An 18,388-nucleotide genomic window follows, 5' to 3' on the forward strand; every position below is an offset into this window, starting at 1 on the left:
TTTCTATGTCTTGAATTCCTTCTACTCATCTGCTTTTTTTTTTTTTTTTTTTTTTTTACTCATCTGCTTTTGAAAGCATTAAAGTCTTCCTTTGATTCACTTCAGGACTGGTAGATCAAGTTCATCCTAATTCTTGGAGAGGAAGACTTAGCAGAGAGTAACTCAAATTGTCGTTTAATAGAAGGGAACAGGACTATTCCATACTTGTGCATCAGGATCAAGACACAGTTTGCAGGTCCCAGTCAAAATGGAAATGTGGGGACCCGGGGATCCCTGGGTGGCTCAGCAGTTTGGCGCCTGCCTTTGGCCCAGGGCGCGATCCTGGAGTCCCAGGATCAAGTCCCACGTTAGGCTCCCGGCATGGAGCCTGCTTCTCCCTCCTCCTGTGTCTCTGCCTCTCTCTCTCTCTCTCTCTCTATCATAAATAAATAAATAAATAAATAAATAAATAAATAAATAAATAAATAAATCTTAAGGAAAAAAAAATAAAGTATTAAAAAAAAAGGAAATGTGGGACCCTTGTTAAAAAGTTATTAAGAATTTCAAGATGGCAAGAGCAGAGCATTAAACCAAGAAGAGTCCTTCTGGGCCCTATACTACTGCACACCCATGATGCCCGCCCTGTTGTGCAACCGTCTCTAACTTCTCAGGACCACCCCTATACTTGTTCACCTGTGTAGAAGCCCAAAGGACAAGCAATTGTGCCTAGTTTTGGCCATCTCAGAGATCTCAGGGCAATCAGGAGATAAGATCATTTCATTCTTTTTAAGTCTTTTTTTTCTCTTGCTCTAATCAAGTTGGGAAAGAGACTCCCTGCTTCTCTTTAACTAGCTCAGTACTAGGCTAACAACACCTCAAATTAGGCTTCAAGTCTAAGGAATCCCAGACCAGAACTCTCACAGGCCCCCAGTTTCTTACCACAATGGAAGTCAGGTCCTCACTCTCAAAGCGGCTGATGGCCTGGTCCAAGGATTTATACATGGCGGCAGAGATGCGCTGGGTAATGAGTCTGTTCAAGTCAATTGATCTACCCAACAACTGCATGGAAGAGACAGAGAGAAAATTTACTTAAGGTTCTCACAGGTACATGACAACTAAATGCAATGTACTGATAGGAAATGGGATTAAAAGCATAAAGGACATTACGAGGACAAATGGGAACTCTATGCAGAAAACAGTATTGTTAAATTTCCTGAATTTGGTTATTCTATTTTGATTATGAGAGAATGTCTTCTTAGGAGATACATGCTGAGGTATTCATTGGTAAAATGTCATGACATCTGCAACTTACTCTCAAATGGCTGAGAGAAAGTAAATATATTTAAAATGTATATATTTTAATGTTACATATACGTATTTTATGTTATTTACATACTTATTTACGATTTATGTACTTATTATTTGTATACTATTACTATATTTGCTGTATTTATAGTATATATACTATATACTACTCATACATTTATATACTATTTATGTACTTTTTACATGTGTGTTTATATATTTATACACATATATGTGTATTTACATGTATATAAATACACACACATTCATATACTGCACTTTTCTAGGTGCCCAAAGATTATTCTTAACTATTTTTTTTAATGTATTTGCAAGAGAGAAAAATATGTATGTAAGAAAGTGAAGCAACTAGTAAAAAATAGTAACAAGAATATGCCTCTAGAATATATATATATATATGTTCATTGTGTTATTTTTTCAACTTTCCTGTAAGTTTGAAATATATAAAAATTTGAGGAAAAATATAATTCACCCAGACCATAGGAAAAGGCTCAGCATAGGCTTGGGCACCCCATGCAATGCTGACATCCTAAATTTAGTTATGAGGTCTTTCCCACATGAGTCCTGTGCCCCACTTCAGTCACCAGAGAAGGGCAGCTCCCTAGCAGGCCTCCTGTGTGCCTTTATGGGGATCAGCACAGAAGCCCAAGAATCAAGGGCTGATTACAGGACGGAAAACAGAACTTACACTAATTTCCATTGGGGCACACACACGTGGGCATTATCACAGATGCTATGCAAATAACAATAAACATTTACTGAGTACCTGCTATGTGCACTGTGCTTTGCTAGGCACCCAAGGGTTATTCTTAACAATTTTACTTTTCTTCTATTTCTCTTTTGGGAGATTTTTCTACCAACTAAGACCCCTGGCAGCCACCTTGTACACACATCAAGCCTTCGGTGTTGAAAGTCCTGTAGCTAATTCTGGCCACATCAGTAACTGATTGCTGTAATTTCCTGAGAGGCCAGAAGAAGAGCACTGAATTCCTCCTGTTGGCAGAGGTGAAGATGTTCTTTTTTCTCTCCTAATTCTCCATTTCCCTTTGATTTCTCACAGCAGTGAAAATGTCCAGGGTAAGCCTTTCCTCTTCATTGGGGCACTTCTCAGCCATGTCCCTTCCCCTGGGGGGTCTTGCCCACAAACACCGTGGCCCACCTACTAAACATAGAGGTCATGGCATAAAGGCTGTGCCACCACAGCTTGGCCCATAGTGGGGCGTAGGAGTTGGGCAGCTGCAGCATCTTGTATTTTGCCTGCCTGGCTCATGTTAACATTTTTAAGCATGGATATGTTTCTGAGCTCCTGGCAGCATTTATTTCCTCTCCATCTGGGGTCAAATGTGAATAGAAACCAACTCCATAGCAACAAACTGTAATTTCTAGCGTGGGTTTAGCTGACACGCTCCATTTCAAAGCACGAAGCAGCCTGCCTTCACTTAGATCAGCATTTGGGCCCCACTCAAGAACAGATTTACTCATTTCTTAGCAGCAATCCTGATGGAAGGGAGTGAGCCATGGCTATGACAATAGAACCAAGGCTTTGGTGACCACAACTCCTGAGAGATGAGCTGCAAGGGGGACTGAGAAGCCCAGAACTTGAGCCACAGGATGCCAACACCTCTTTATTGCCTGTAAGATTCTAAGGCTGTGCTATACCCATGCTCAGAAGGAGGGTGGAGAGTATGCAGTCCTGATCTCCAATCTCCCCACTAACTTCACGGCTACCTTCTAGCCCAATCCACCTCCCTTCTGGCTTTCTTTGCCATACCTGGACATGTCTCTGTTTCAGCAGCGTTTCATAGCGGTTGGATGGTGGGTATGGGATGATGACTCCGTAATTCTTACATTCAGCCCTAAAGCGTTTATCCAACAGGACGCTGCAAGGGATAGAAGTTACATAAATCCAGTAAACATGACCATGGATGGTTTTTTATCTCCCAGCCATATCTATTTCAGACCAGAGGATCTGCTCAGGAAGCGCTAACTGATGTATTTTGAATATAGCTGTTTTCAGCTTTTTAGCCACATAAGCTCAACATGAAGCACAATTTCTAAGTTAAAGACAAGCAACACAGAAGTTGAGCCATTTCCCTCTTTTATTCATTTACCAAAAAAGCAATTGAGTGCGTGCTTGCCATATCCCAGGGAACATTCTGGTACTGGGGACACGAAGTTCCTGTCCCCATGGAACGGACTTCTAATGAAGAGAGATTGGTAACTAAATAAACAAAGGAATAAAATAATTTCAGGTGAGAGAAAATAATGCACCATATTTAGGGCTTATCAGGGACACACACACCTGTACATGGTCACTTTTAATCTCAAGACACCTTCTGAGTTAGATGTACTACTATTACTTTTCACACCGAGTTACATGTTGCAGAGTAATAGTGCTCTGAAGATGATAAAACAGGATCATTTGGTGCTAGGAGGTCAGGGAAAGCCTCTCTAAAGCAATTTTGCTGGATGGGCACCTACATGCTAAAAATGTTAAGATCTGGGGGGAAGAGTGTTTCTGGCAGAGGAAAAGAAAGCTGGTTAGGATGGATAAAGGACAGGGAATGCTGGGGAGCATGACACAAAAATGAATTTATAAAGTTAACCTAGGGGCTAGATCATGTGGGATGACATCAGCCACAGTAAAGAAGTTAGCTGTTTTCTAGATGTCACTGGCAGCCACTGCCAGTGGCTTTAGGTAGGCAAGTGACATAACATAATCTACACTTTGCAACAGAGAGAACAACCACTAGCTCTACAGGAGCCCACCAGCCACCTGCAATGTGGTGGGTCCAAGCTGAAATGTGCTAGAAGTATAAAGTACACACTAGATTTTGAACACTTAGGAAGAAACAAGAAAACTGTCTCTTTAATCATTTTTTATATTGATTTCATGTCAAAACTGTATTCTAGATATACTGGATTATGTAAAATATATGATTCAAATTCATTTCACCTGTTTTTCTTTCTTTTTAAAAATATAGCTACTAAAAAATTTAAAATGACACTTGTGGCTCACATTTGTGGTTACACTATATTCCTAATGGACAGCACTGACCTACATCATCATTCTTCCCCTCCTGTTTTCTTGGACTCTCTCAACATCTCTCAAACTCCCCCAGCCTCCCATATATTTGGAAACCACTGATCTTACAGGGGGTAGTATAGATTAAGGGGTATTTTTCAGATAAGAATATTCTGTAAACTAAATTATATGAAGGACCCAAGGGTTTGACAAGTCTGAGTTTGTGTAGATAGCATATTTGAAATGAAAATGATCTCAGGGCAGCCCGGGTGGCTCAGCGGTTTGGTACCTGCCTTCAGCCCAGGGCCTGATCCTGGAGACTGGGATTGAGTCTCACATTGGGCTCCCTGCATGGAGCCTGCTTCTCCCACTGCCTTTGTCTCTGTCTCTCTCTCTCTCTCTCTGTGTCACTGTTACAACTGCATCATATTCAACCCAGACACTTACTAAGTGACTACTCTGTGAAAGGCTATGTAATCTGTGCTTTCCCTGAAAGTACATGCTTTGTGTACTTCCCATCATCAAGAACCATTCACTTCATTTAATGCACATTCTGTGTTAACAAACTGGTGCGTTCTGCACGTCAACTCCTATTTGAAATATGTCAAGGCAACTCTAGCTGTCAAAAGCAAAATGAAGCAAATTCTCTTCATAGAAATAAAAATAATTGGATCCCTGGGTGGCGCAGCGGTTTGGCGCCTGCCTTTGGCCCAGGGTGCGATCCTGGAGACCCGGGATCGAATCCCACGTCGGGCTTCCGGTGCATGGAGCCTGCTTCTCCCTCTGCCTGTGTCTCTGCCTCTCTCTCTCTCTCTCTGTGTGACTATCATAAATAAATAGAAATTAAAAAAAAATAATTTATGACACTTAAGTCATTATTCTTGACATTATTGGTTTGTACATCTGGATTTCCAAAAAGAAGGGAGATATTTATTTTGAGGTTTTTCTTGACCAGTACTGCTATGGGTTCTTGAAAGCCAGGAATTTACTAAATCAACACATACTGGCAATACCAACGAGCCTCCAATACTTAATATGTCTCTTGCTGGACTTCTTCACTGCTCTCCTATGTGGCCTTTATATACCCATTCTTGCTCACCACCAATCCATTCCCCACATTTTTGTTTAGGACAGATTTTTAAGAATAAGATTTGAAACAGGTTCCCGTTATACTTTTGAAATCCCAAGGTATTCTATTCCTCCTAGGTAGATGTCTACAAGCCTCATCCCCTGAGCCCTATCTCTCCAGCTTTATCATGTAACTTGCCTCCTCTTGTGGCCTGTGGACGAGGCATTTACATGTACTAATTCACATTAATTGTCTCAACTGCCCTATGGAGTAGGCATGCTGTCAATACAATACTTCTACTTCAGGGATTTTGCACAAGCACATCTTTTGCCTGCAATTTCCCGTCTCATCCTTTACTTAGTTTTACTTAATGCCTATCAGCTTCAGATAAGAATGCCAATGTTACTTTCTCGGGATAGCCTTTCCAGTTCCTCACCTGAAAGACTAGTTCAGGTTTAACCATCATAGATTCACATATTCCCATGAACTTTTCCTTTGCGGGGAGCATGCAACCTCCCTTATCACTGTGCTTTCATCAGTTTTTACTATAGTCTGTTATCCCTACTAGTCTGTAAGTTCCATGAGGTACAGCACCAAATATGCCTATTTCCTTTCTCCTACATTTCAGCACCCAGTCCAGGCCCAGGTAATCACTCAGATTTCCTTAGGGGCTGAAGAAGAAGAGAGGTTTCACAACAGGCAACTATGTCTTACAGAGAGCAGTCTAAGAACATTTGTTCCTTACAGCCCTGGGATTCTCATACCTGCCAGCCATGGCTTTGTAGTAGGCAAAGATCTGGTCCGCCAGCTTGTAGACAAACTGGTCAAAGCACAAGTTCACCTGTGAAAGGGAAGCAGGAATGTCAGTGCTGTGCGTCTAGCTTTATCACAGAAGCATAGGCAAATTGCAAGGGGCATCTGGGCTGTATTGTGTGTTGTAGGGCAAGATACTTTGAATAGCAAAAAAAGAAGATTCTGTGGCTAAGTAAGGTAAGAAGTTGGTCCCTTGCCCTCAAGGTCCTTAGTTAGGTACAGAGAAGGCAAAGTTCAAAAAGCTGTTGAGGAACTGGCCTCTGCTTAGGTCCCCTCCTTGCAGTTCCAAGGTGGGAAGGCAAGATAGATCTTTATATCCTGCAATTACTCACATCAGCCCACCCATCCTCTTCCCTGCTAGACTTTCTCGTCTTTTCCTTTCACTTTATTTGTTACTTGCTTGACAAACGAAGAAATTGATGGTCCTCGGAAATTGAAAAATATCTTTTTTTCAAACTTTGCTTGAAAACCTTTGTCTCTTAATGAATATGGGCTCAATTTGCCATCTCTGTGTCTGTCTCATCACACATCGGTGGCAGATTGTGATGCTCAGGTGAGAAGTTCATGTCTGATAGAGGATCAAAACCAAACCCTCTATTGATGGCAAGAAATAGCCAAGGGTGGGACCTTAATGAGATGGGGCTGCGGTGGTAGCAGAGCACCATGTGACTTAAAAGAGAACAGAGCATAATTAGGGGACTGATCTTCTAGTCTTCCTTCACCAAATTCTCAGTTCCATAAAGCTAATTCTTTATCTGAAGAGCTTCTGTATCTCTTACTTTATACCCTAGATATTATCTTGAACATAAAACACAGAGCTGTGTGCAGTTTTGCCCTCAACTGCAGGTACCCAAGGCCTCTGCTCTGGACTTTATGCTTCAAGGGTCCCACCAGGTCTTCTTCCAGTTGAAGAACCTGCAGGGCTAAGGTAGAGGTGCCTACCCATACCCTAAGCTCTCCTTCTAGAACCAGCCTTTACTATCCTTGTCCCAAAAGCCCAAGCCCCTTCCAGGCCTGTCTGTAGTTTTCCCTGGTATTGTCCCTGAATGTGGACTGCATAGCAGGTGTATGCACCCCTAGGGTTGAGGGTTAGCTAAGGGGCCATTGTTTGTGGGCAGTGGTGGCAGACAAAGCTTGGGTATCTACACACATGCACATGAGGCTCTTTGTAGTACAGAACAGTCTTCAGATGGGAAGAGAAAGGGGACAGCCCACAAGCTGGGGGTGTGTGTGTCTCAATTTGTACTTTGGCCCCATGCCCTCAAATGTTACCCAGGGCCTGGCTGTGTGCTTTCTTCATATTTAAGAATCTCACTTGGCCACATGACACTCTAGAATTCTTTTGTTTTCAACCTGTTGGAGAACACAACTATACAGGATCTTGTCAGAGCATGGGGTTGTCAAAGTTAAGATGCAACCAGTTCATTTGTCTCCTGGGATCTCTCTTCCCAAGTTTGTGATCAGGAGAAGAGATCTGGGTTGGGTTCCATTAAGGTTTTCAACTCCCAAAGAAACTGGAGGGTAGAGAAAGCAAACAGTACCTCTCCTAGATTTTCTTTGAAATACATAAACTGTCAAACTAAGTTGGTGGTGGTGTTAATCCTAAAACACTCATGTCTTTCCTTTATAAACAAGAATGTTTTATATTTCTATGATATTTTTACCTAATTGGCCTCATTCTGTGTTTATATAGCCCCATGCAGTTAAGGAAGAACCCAGACCATCATTCCATTTCCCAGGAGGCAAAACTTAGAAATTTCAGTAGCCATCACTACTATTGGCCTCGTCCTTCCATGTGGCAGGATTGTACTTCCTTGCGCCTCTCCATAAAGGCGATGCAGTCATGTGACTTGCTTTGACCAATGACATGTGTCATTTATAGGTGGAAGTTTTGAAGTACCAGTAACACTTCCTCCTGCCATGGCAATTAGTGAATGTTCCATGTGGGTCCTGACTCGCAGACTACATGGACCAGAGCCCCCAACCAACCCATAACAGAGAAATAAACCTTTGTTTTCAAGGTACTAAGAATTTGTAATTATTTGTTACTGCAGCATAACCTAGCTTATCCTGACCATTACAGAAATAAAGCCATTGAGTGACTAATAATAAACAGCTTAATAGTTGAGATAAAGGTTACTTCAGTCCTACCACTACTACCAAGTGACTCTTTACACTGAGTGACCTTGGCATTATGATAACTGACCACTTTAAGTCTAAGACTAATCTGTAAAACAGATTAATAGTATATACCTCTTTAAATTGCTGTAAGGTTATTTAAAAAGTTGTTTTAAAAGCAAATGGTGAATATATAATAACTGATAGGTGATATTGCTGTTATTATTATTAACAAAATGTTCCAACCATAAAAGATTCATTAGAATATTAATATTACCCATGCAGTTTTACCATCTGTTATCCCTTAATATATCTGAAAAAGAAAGACCATCACCTTGGTCTGGGTCCTTTTTGATGATCATGATTTGTTAAGATCACTCTCCATATAGTGAATACTATTATAATAGCATTGTACGGGGACAGATGGTAGCTACATCTCTGGTGAGCACAGTTATGACATACAGAATTGTAGAATCACTGTGTTGTACACCTGAAACTAATATAACATTGGGCATCAACTACACTGCAACTTTTTTTTTAGAAGTCATAAAAAGAGATTGTTCTCCAGAACAAGTCACTGATCCCACATTGCTATGGTCTGAATATGTGTGTCCCCCAAAATTCATATGTTGAGATCCTAACCCCCAAAAGTGATTAGGCTGTGGGGCCTTTGGGAAGTGATTAGGTCATGAAAGTAGACCCTTCGTGAATGGGATTAGGGGTAAGAGAGAAACTAGGGGCACCTGGGTAGCTCAGTCAGTTAAGTTTTTTGATTTTGGCTCAGGTCATGATCTCAGGGTCGTGGGATCAAGCCCCCGAGTCTGGCTTTTTTTTTTTCCCCTTTCTCTCTCAAATAAAATCTTAAAAAAAAATTCTAAAAAGACCACAGAGAGCTCCCTTATCCCTTCCACTATGCATACAATGAAAAGTCTGTGACCCAGAAGGGTGCCCTGATCTAGACATCTAGCCTCTACAACAGTATTTTTTATAAGCCAGTCTGTGGATTTTTGGTATAGCAGCCTGAATGGACTAAGACAGCCCACTTTGTGCCAAAAGCTACAGATTTAAAAAGTCCACATTGTTGGAATAAGATTATAGGAACAAAAGGAGATGCGGGTCACTTGCCTCAGCTTCAATCTCATCATACAGGAACTGCTTTTTAAACTTGGTCAGAGCATAGTAGGCGCTGTCATTGTACAGGTCCAAAGGGTAGAGGACGTACCTGAAGAGAGAAAAGCAGAGACCAGCAGCTTACTAATCAATCTGAAAGCAAGTGGATTGGGAAATATGAAGGTTTGGGTGAAAACATGAATAAGCTTGGGGTTAATATGAGAGAGCCTTCCAGCATTCTGAGGTTTCCAAATTGCCTTCGGAATGCCTTACTTTACAGTCTGCCTATAGAAATCAGAAGTCCATGATGTTAATAAATACAAGGCCTGAAACAATTAGTCTGGGACCAAAAGAAATCACGTGGCAGTTAAGGATATTAGCTTCGTGGTCCCCAGAGAGGACTATCTTCCAAGCATAGCTGCCTGACACTGACAGAGCTCAGGAAGGGCAGTTGGGCTGGTATAATCCTGAGCCTATCTGCAAGGCTGAGTCAAATCTGGTGTGACCTGATCCTTGGCATGAGCGCTTTTCCTAGTGGGGCCACACTGCCTCATCTTGAAAGTTCTGGAAAGAACAGAGCTCCCTAGCAAACTGCCCTCCCTCCGCACCCTGGGAACCTCCTTGCTGACCCAATCCTGATCCAGCCTCTTACTCCATCATGGAAGGTTCTTTGGTTTCCAGGATATGGTCTGTTAGAATCCAGGGCATGGACATCTCAATTGGGAACTGGATTCGCCGGCCCATGGTTAACTCCAGGAAGAATTCTCGGAACCAGAGCTGAGAGAGGTCACAACATTGCTGCAGGGCTTCTGAAAGCATTAAGGAAAAAGCAGTGGGTTATACAGAAGAAGCACCAAAAGATCTTTGTTCCTATTAACTTGGTTCTTATTGCTTTTGCTATTTCTACCACTATACTGGAGTACAGCAGGTACTCATAAATATGACCTAATCAGTAGATCCTGCTCTCTTTTACCTGAAGGTCAGTCTAATATCTACTTAGAAAACAGCATCCGTTAGACTCACAGTAGCAGCCCCAGGGTGGAGGAGAGCAGTGACATTTTAAAGCTTTAGATGCCCCCACAATCTCCATCATCCTCCTATAAGGCCAACCTGAAGACCCACAATCTTAGTGGAAAAAGTGTGCTTGCTATCCATAGTGTCAAGCCAGCTCCCCAAGTGCCCACTTTTCACTGCTCCTCATCCCCTTGTACATAGTAATTCCGGTTTTTATCCACTTAGAAGCCTTGAGGGGCCCTGGTCTGTGCTCTAATGGAGATGTCTGGATTCATTAAGGTTACTGTTCTAGTACCAACAAATGCATTACCACTCCTGCGTCTCTGGAGGCTGCTGTCCTTCCCCCTGCCCTGTCCCACCTGCAGAGGCGTCCTGCTAATGGGAGAACAGGATTGGGGGACACGGCTTGGGGTCCAGCTTGGAAGCCTCCTTTGCAACGAGCAATAAGAATAATCAGCACAGAGCTGCTGCTTAAAAGCTAAAGGCTGCCCAAATGCCTGTTGCATCTGTGGGTATGTTGCTGGATTTAATCCCCTTTACTAAGGACTTCATGACAAACCACAAATGTCTACCAGACAAATTTAGCTGAGTCAGAATAGTTGAACTGAGCCTGGCCTTTCCAAGCCCACCAGAAAGTGTGCATTTTTTACCTCGGTGGCGAAATGTGCCCTTCTGGCCGATGACCACATTTCTTTGCAACTTTTGGTCCAACAGCCTTAGTGGGTCTGGGACCTGCCCCCACCCAACCGTCCTCTCCCCACTGCCTGGATAGCGTGACTCACCACTGATATTGAGCAGGTGTGTGAAGAAGAAGGACTGTTTGTGGAAGTCCTCTATGGCGAGGACGATGGGTCCATCAAGGCTGCTCCTCAATGTCTTCTTGGAGCCACTCTTGTCTGCGATGAGCGATTCAAGCATGGTCCGCACCATGTACAGCTTGAAAGAGAAAGTAGGAGGAGAAGGTCAGGGGCTGGCCCCCTATCCTGGGGTAAAGGTTTCTTTGTGCTGTGTTTATATTTTTCTTTTTTTCTGCAGATGTCTGCTCTTAAAAAGCCCTTCTTAAGGAAGCACCAGTTTAGGGTTGGAGAAGTGAATTTCGAACATGTAAACCTTCATGAGGGAGAGTGGCCCGCCCAGAAAGGACATTTTGCCCAGGGCCTGTGGCATCCCTGGGTAGGAGGACCTGAAATAACAAGTCATTCAAGGCCCAAGTTTTTGCTGGCTCTGCTTGGCCAAGGGCGTGGGCATCAGAGGAGAACCTCAGTTCACATCACTCTGGAGTCACTCTCTGCTTTACTGGTTGGCTATGGTGGCACCCTGGACTTGGGTCTATGGCCAGGCACTGCTACTGTCTTGCTGTGTGACCTTGGGCAACAAAGTCCCACTCTGGGCCTCAGTTTTCTTATCTGCTAATACGAGGGGGTTGCACCAGATGCTTTCTCAAGCCAGTCCCTTTCAGCTCTAGCATTTTGAGGAATTGCGAAATGCAGTTTGATCAGAGCAAGCCCCCCACCCAGCCACCTCAAGCTTCAGACCCTTAGCACTTGGAATCCATTACCAAGGGATGGCGCCCTCTGGTGGCGCCAGCTGCATTGCACAGCCTACCGAAATCCTGGGTGGTAAGCGGGTGAAGATGGGTACTTACACAGGAGGTCTACTAGACAATCAACTCCCGCTTACAGAGGGCCTTAAGTGCAAAGGGTGCAAGTGCTAATCTAGATCTTTCCACATCATATGTCTTTGAATCTTAGGGCTGGAAGGGGCCTTGAGGAGCCAGGCTAGTCCATTCCTGCTGCCTCCTGGAGAAGTGTACCCCAACCAACCCAGCCAGGCGGTGTTATACCAGGGATCGGCAGCCTCTTCGGCCCTGTGTGCCACCAGTGGGGTGAAACAAAGCCCGCGGGGACCACTGGCAGGCCTAAGACATAGATAGGAGAAAAGAGGAGGGAATGGGAGGGCAGGAGAGACAGGGAAGAGGGAGAGAGAGAAGAGAGAGAGAGAAAGAGAAAAGCAAGAGGTATTGTATATGGTGGGAAAGCCGCCGCGACTGCTAGGGGCCACTTGCCGACCACCTCTCAGAAGCTCCAACCTCCCTCTGCCACCACGTCTGCCCTGGCTGCGTCTGGATCTCCTCCAGGACCATACCCACCATGTGCCTGGCACCTGGCCGGGCAGCGCAGCCACAGAGAGGAGGGGCACACCGCCCCTACCGCAGCATTTCCCTTGATGGTCAAAGAGCTACCATGGTGGCTGATTTATGGGACAGTCCACCCACTGCAACCCCATCGGTCGGCAGGCCTGATCATCCTTAAGAACTGAGAAGCACTGTTCTGATGATGGCCCTTGGAGCCACCAGGATTCTAATGATGGCCCTTGGAGCCATCCTTCCAGGAAAGGATTTATCAAGTACAATCCATGTGGTATTGACTTGATTTGTATCAAATTCTATTTGAAAATCCATTTTGTTGGTAAGAGGGGGGACCTCCTCTCCCACCTATGTCTATTGACCAGAGCATTTAAGTCATCAGATCAGTCAGCATCCCAGCTATGCTAGAAGCCCCTGTCCACTGTGCTCTGCAGGCCCTAACAGAGCCCTGGGGCGGGAGTCAGGAGACCTGGGTTCTTGTCCCACCTCCACCTGTGACTCACCTTGTGACTTAGACAAGTCACTTCCCCTCTCTGGACCTCAGTTTCCCCATCTGTAAAGCAGGGAGGGCACTGGGACTAGCTTGTCTCTAAGGGCTCTTCTGGCTCCGTTAGAGAGTCTACTCAATGCATTTGTACCACCTCACGTAATTGGAGGCTGACTTGTGGTCATGCTCCCCTCTCAGACCACCTGTATACTCTTTCCACTCCTCTTGTTTCCTTCTCTCTCTCCCTCTCTGCCTGTTTGGCCCTTCCCCTCAGCCTCCTTTCTAGTGTCTTTCCTGCCTTGTCTGTGTCTCACTCACTTGAGTCTTGGGGCTTCCAGAAACACCTGAAAGCCCTGCTTGGTCCCTCCAGGGTATTCTAGGCTGGAAAGGTTCTTGACATTATACAGAAGTGTTTGTAGAAGCTTCCTTGGGATTTCCAAGACCAGCAAGATCAGTGCAAACTGGCCCACGGGCTGTGAAGCCAAGGGAAGTGACAGTGATGCTGCTGAGAACCCATCCTACCCCATCCCTCCTCCCCGTCCCCTGCCCAGACACAGACACAGACACATAGAAGGGGTAGGGGTGGGCCTCGGATGGCTCATCTCAGATGGTTCACATTCAGGACTGCAGAGCTGAGTCAGGCTGGAAGGTCATGTCAAAGGGGAGTTCCTGTAAGACCCCTGAAAGTTCGATAGACTCTCATGCTTTTTTCCAATACTTCAAAAAGCCTACCAGGAACTGCTTATCCTTAAGTTAGTGGCAAGGATTCAACCAAGATGCCCAGATTCTTTTTCTTTCTTTCTTTCTTTCTTTCTTTCTTTCTTTTTTTTTTTTTTTTTTTGGAATTTAATGACTACTTTGGATAAATCACAGGTGACCTCTTGTTCAGAAGCTTTGGTTAGCAACTCTGAATCTCTCTGATTACTAGACTTTCTCTAAGGGGTCAAGGGTTTTTGATACTTGTGCATTTGAGGAGATAATAATAATAATATTTTGTCAGTACCATGATCTCATTCAAAATTTTCACTTAATGGAGAAGATAATCAGAGTACAGAGAGATCAAGGTGCTTACCCAAGATCACACAGCACATCAGAGGCAGAACTTGTGAATTCCTAAGCTAGGACGTGCAGGGGAAGGGGCCAGGGTTCACTAAAGGGGGACAGGATAGATGCATATAGATTTGACTTTAAACTCTTCCTATACTTTGGAACCTATATTTCACAGGGCCAGGAGATAGCCAGTCCTGGTATTACCCCCATTTGCCAGATTAGACAACTGAGGCACAAAGAGACTGTGTAACGTGCCCGAGGTCACACAGGTTTCTAGGACTAGAATCCAGGTCTCCTGAATCTTAAGTTGGTAGTCCTCCCTCCTGTATTAAAACAAGATGGCAGAGTAAGACTAGTGCAGCTGCTGGACCCTGCCCCTCCTTCCTGAGGACCCCCAGCCCCATGGCCCCATGGTCCAGCCAGGATGAACTACCGTGGCCTGGCTGGCCTCTAGGTCAACCGAGCTAGCCTGTGCCCGGAACCACTTACCTGTGTGCTGGAGGGCCCCACAGCACGCCGGGGCACCTTGATGTCAAATCCACCCTTGGGATCCTTCTCCCCTCTCAAGCATGGGTCATTGGGGGGCTCTCGGCCCCCCTCCCAGTCACAGATGGTTTTTCGAATTGCCTGCAGGACACTGGGAAGGAAGAATTGATACTCAGACCAGGTTTTACCACTGGAAGGAGGCCCTGCAACTCCATTTCTAGAGTCCGTGAGGGCCCAGGACACCTTGTCTTAGAATTCCTGGGTGCTGGGGAAGTATGCCCATTCCTAGCCCCACCCCCAAGAGGTGCCGGCTTCCCAGGCTTGAGCCATGGTCCAGAAGTCTAACTTTCAACAAGTGCCACAGGCAATGCTGATGCCCACTGGCTAGTTTCCTTTCTCATTATAGGGGAGTTTCAGGAGTCCAATTACATCTCTGTATGTTTGAAGTTTCAATAATAGCTTATATTTGTTGTATACTTACTCCATGCTGCTGTGTGCTTAGATCTACACACTGATTATCTCACCTTATCATCCTACCAGCCAATAAATGAAGTAAGTACCATTATATTCCACATTTTACATATGAGGAAAACTGAGGTTCAGAGAAAGTTACTTGGTCAAGTACACAAAGCTAGTAGGTGGATACAGGATTCCAACTCTTCCAGACTGGGGCTTAATTAATTTCAAATGCCAATCTACTAAGACAGCCTCCTAGAACTTGCTAGAAGAGTCTGTGTGTGTGCAGAGGCTGCGCTGGAAGCTGACTGAGCCAGGAACTTCCCCTGTGGTGTGCACTTAGCACCCTTGATTTTTTTATGTGACCCCTGGAAAGGGCCATCTGAAGACCCACCTGATAAGGACGTTCTTCTTCTTCCGCACTGCCTGTCTCAGGGGCTCACGCAAGGTCACCTGGGCAAAGTCCTGCAGGGCCGCGTAGATGGTGTTCCTGATGGCCTGGTTGAAGACGCTCTCCATCCTGCCCATGAGTACCTGCAGGCCCTTGATCATGGCGATCACCTGGCCAGGCACAGATTAAGGTCAGGCTCACCAGGCTTCAGCTTACCTATCCATCTAGTACCCTTCACTGCATTGCAGAGAGGGTGCTCTGCGAGATGCCCAGAAGCAAAAGGCCAGTGCTACTCAAAGTGCCAGTTCACTGCTAGGTAAGAAACACGTGCCAGGATGGAAATCAGCACTCTGCCTTCTTCATCAAGAAAAGTCCTGCTATAAGGCAAAGATATTAGCTACACTGAACAGTGGGCTTCATGACACAGCCAATTTTCATTCTGGCACGGTTTCCTATCTTGTTGCTGATTGATATCACACAGCAGCCAGTCCATGGAGCACATTTCATAGATCACTCTGACATCGAGAGGCCTCTCCATGTACCACACACCCACAGACTGTATCAAATAGAACTTTTTTACTATAAAATTTTCTATAGAAGTATAGGTTCCATAGCGTGGGAGGAGTTTAAAGTCAAATCTATATGCATCTACCCTGTCTTCCTTTAGTGAATCCTGACCCCTTCCCTTGCAGTGACGTCCTCGAATTTTTACAATCTTTGCTTTTGAAATAATTTGGTCATTTGCTGTTTAAGTCCCTAGAACTTTTTCCTAATGATGTAAAATCTCTGTAGAAGTCTTGGGTGAGGGAAAGCTTCTGCCCTTCCTTTTTCTGCTTCCCAGGCTACAGAGATGGGAGACAGGCATTTGTAGTGAGTGTATCCTGGCCTGCCTTGGAGCTCTCCTTTGAGACCTGTCTGCCTATAGGGACAGATCCCCTTCTGGGTTCCTTACTTCTCCTTGCAATCACCATTCCTTCTCTATCTTGAGTAACAGAGGCATGCATGTATCATTTGTTTCCCAGTCGGTAATTTAATGGGATGGAGAAGGAATAAGAAGCTTTGGGTGGCCTTGGGTGGAAGTCACATCCCTAGTTTAGCTCACCTGTGACAAGCCTGACCCTTTGGCCCCTATCAGCCACGAGTGCTAATATTGGGAGTGATTCCGAATTCTGAGGGGACAGCACAATGCCACAGGAGCCTCCTGACAACCACCACACTTATCACACCCAACGTGATGTGCTAGACTTCTACCTCTGCATCAGACTCTAGGTGCTGAAGGGGTGAGGCCCAGCAATGTGCACACCCTAGGCCTACAGCCTGGGCCTGGAGTGGGCCGTCAGAAAATTTTTGTTGAAAAGGAATGAATAAAGTAATGAATGAGTTTAGATGCTAAGATTTTGTCTCCTCTAAACCTTAAAGGAATAAATAGAACATCTGAGGTTTGGGGAAACGGTGAGAACAGTTCCGGAGGTAAGGATTATATATATACCATAAGCATAGTGGTTCTGCTGGAGAGAAGCTTTAGTATAAAGAAATAATGGGACAGAAGTCTTAAGGGAACATCACATCATGAAAACATCTAGGCTCCTGGCTAGAGATGTAACTAGGAAATAATGAGACAAAGGAAGAAACAGATAATGGAGAGATTTTAGAATAATTCCAAACACAGCATAATATGCAGATCTGTTACACCTATAGGGAAATCTTTGCAACTTTGGGCTAGGCAGAGATTTCTTAGATAGAATACAAAAATCACAAACCAGAAAATAATTGGTAAGTTGAACTTTATCAAAATTAAAAACAGTCTTTCTTCAAAAAAGGTACCCCTAGAAAAATGAAAAGGCAAAGTCAACAAATAGAAAAAATATTTGCAACATATATATGCTAGGGGCTTGTATCTACAATATATAAAAATTCTCACAATTCAATAATAAGACAGAAACCCAATTTAAAAAATGGGCAAAAGATTTCAGAAGACAACATTTCAGAATGGAAGATATATGAATGGCCAATAAGCACATGAAAAGATGCTCAATATCAGTAGTCTTTAGGGAAATGCAAATTAAAACCTCAATGAGATTTCACTAAATAGTCATTAGCATGACTAAAATTAAGAAAATTGGCAAAAGCAAGGACTATGAGGGTGTGGAACAATGGAACTCTCATCTACCGCTGGTGGGAATATATAAGGGTACTTCCACATCGGAAAACCATTTGGCAGTTCCTTAAAAAGTTAAGTATTAACCTACAAGGTGACCATTCCAAGAGAAATAAAAACCTTTATCTATACAAAGACTTATACTCAAATCTTTAAAGCAACTTTATTTATACTGGCTCAAAGCTAGAAACAGCCCAAAGTTTATCAATAGTTGAATGGGTATACAAATTATAGCATTATATACATTGTATATCCATACAATGGAATTATACTCAATAATACAAAGAAACAAACTATTGATACACAAAACAATGTGGATAAAACTCAAAATTATGATGGTGACTGAAAGAAGCCAAACACACACACGAAAAATACAAACTAGACAAAACAATAGGAAATACAAATAGATCTACGGTGACAAAAAAAAGATCTATATCTATCTATATCTATATCTACATGTATATCTATATCTATATCTATATCTATATCTATATCTATATATATCAGGCCCGTGGATGGTTGGATAGATAGCAAATGGTACAAAGTCTTTAAGGGGGGGTGGAAATGTTCTACATCTTTTTTTTTTTTTAAAGGGGATGTATTGTGAATTTGTGTGTCATCCTTGTGGGATGTCCAGGCTAACCTCTGTACTGTTCCAATTTTAGTCTATGTGTTGCCAAAGGGAAAACAAAATGTTCTGTATCTTTGTGGTTTCATAGGTGTGTATATAACAGCCAAACTTTACATGCAACTTTAAATGGAT

The 18,388-nt window shown here is 43.7% G+C and overlaps 1 protein-coding gene across 12 annotated transcripts in view; it reads right to left on the reverse strand.

Annotated features, from left to right (window-relative positions):
• The window catches only part of CYFIP2 (cytoplasmic FMR1 interacting protein 2), a 132,585-nt gene that overhangs the window by 61,030 nt on the left and 53,167 nt on the right, over nt 1–18,388 (reverse strand). For 6 of the 12 annotated variants that reach the window (XM_072756750.1, XM_072756749.1, XM_072756747.1 and 3 more), the window contains exons 14-22: nt 15,471–15,637; nt 14,624–14,771; nt 12,295–12,369; nt 11,234–11,387; nt 10,090–10,246; nt 9,453–9,549; nt 6,161–6,237; nt 3,074–3,182; nt 919–1,038 (exon numbers count right to left, since the gene is read on the reverse strand). In XM_072756750.1, the coding sequence (XP_072612851.1) occupies nt 919–1,038; nt 3,074–3,182; nt 6,161–6,237; nt 9,453–9,549; nt 10,090–10,246; nt 11,234–11,387; nt 12,295–12,369; nt 14,624–14,771; nt 15,471–15,637 (1,104 nt within the window). The remainder of the gene's footprint in view (nt 1–918; nt 1,039–3,073; nt 3,183–6,160; nt 6,238–9,452; nt 9,550–10,089; nt 10,247–11,233; nt 11,388–12,294; nt 12,370–14,623; nt 14,772–15,470; nt 15,638–18,388) is intronic. The other 6 variants (XM_072756754.1, XM_072756756.1, XM_072756752.1 and 3 more) reach the window with 1 other exon arrangement.

This window comes from Vulpes vulpes, chromosome 4 (assembly GCF_048418805.1).
Source record: "Vulpes vulpes isolate BD-2025 chromosome 4, VulVul3, whole genome shotgun sequence".
In the NCBI taxonomy this organism is placed as follows: Eukaryota; Metazoa; Chordata; class Mammalia; order Carnivora; family Canidae; genus Vulpes; species Vulpes vulpes.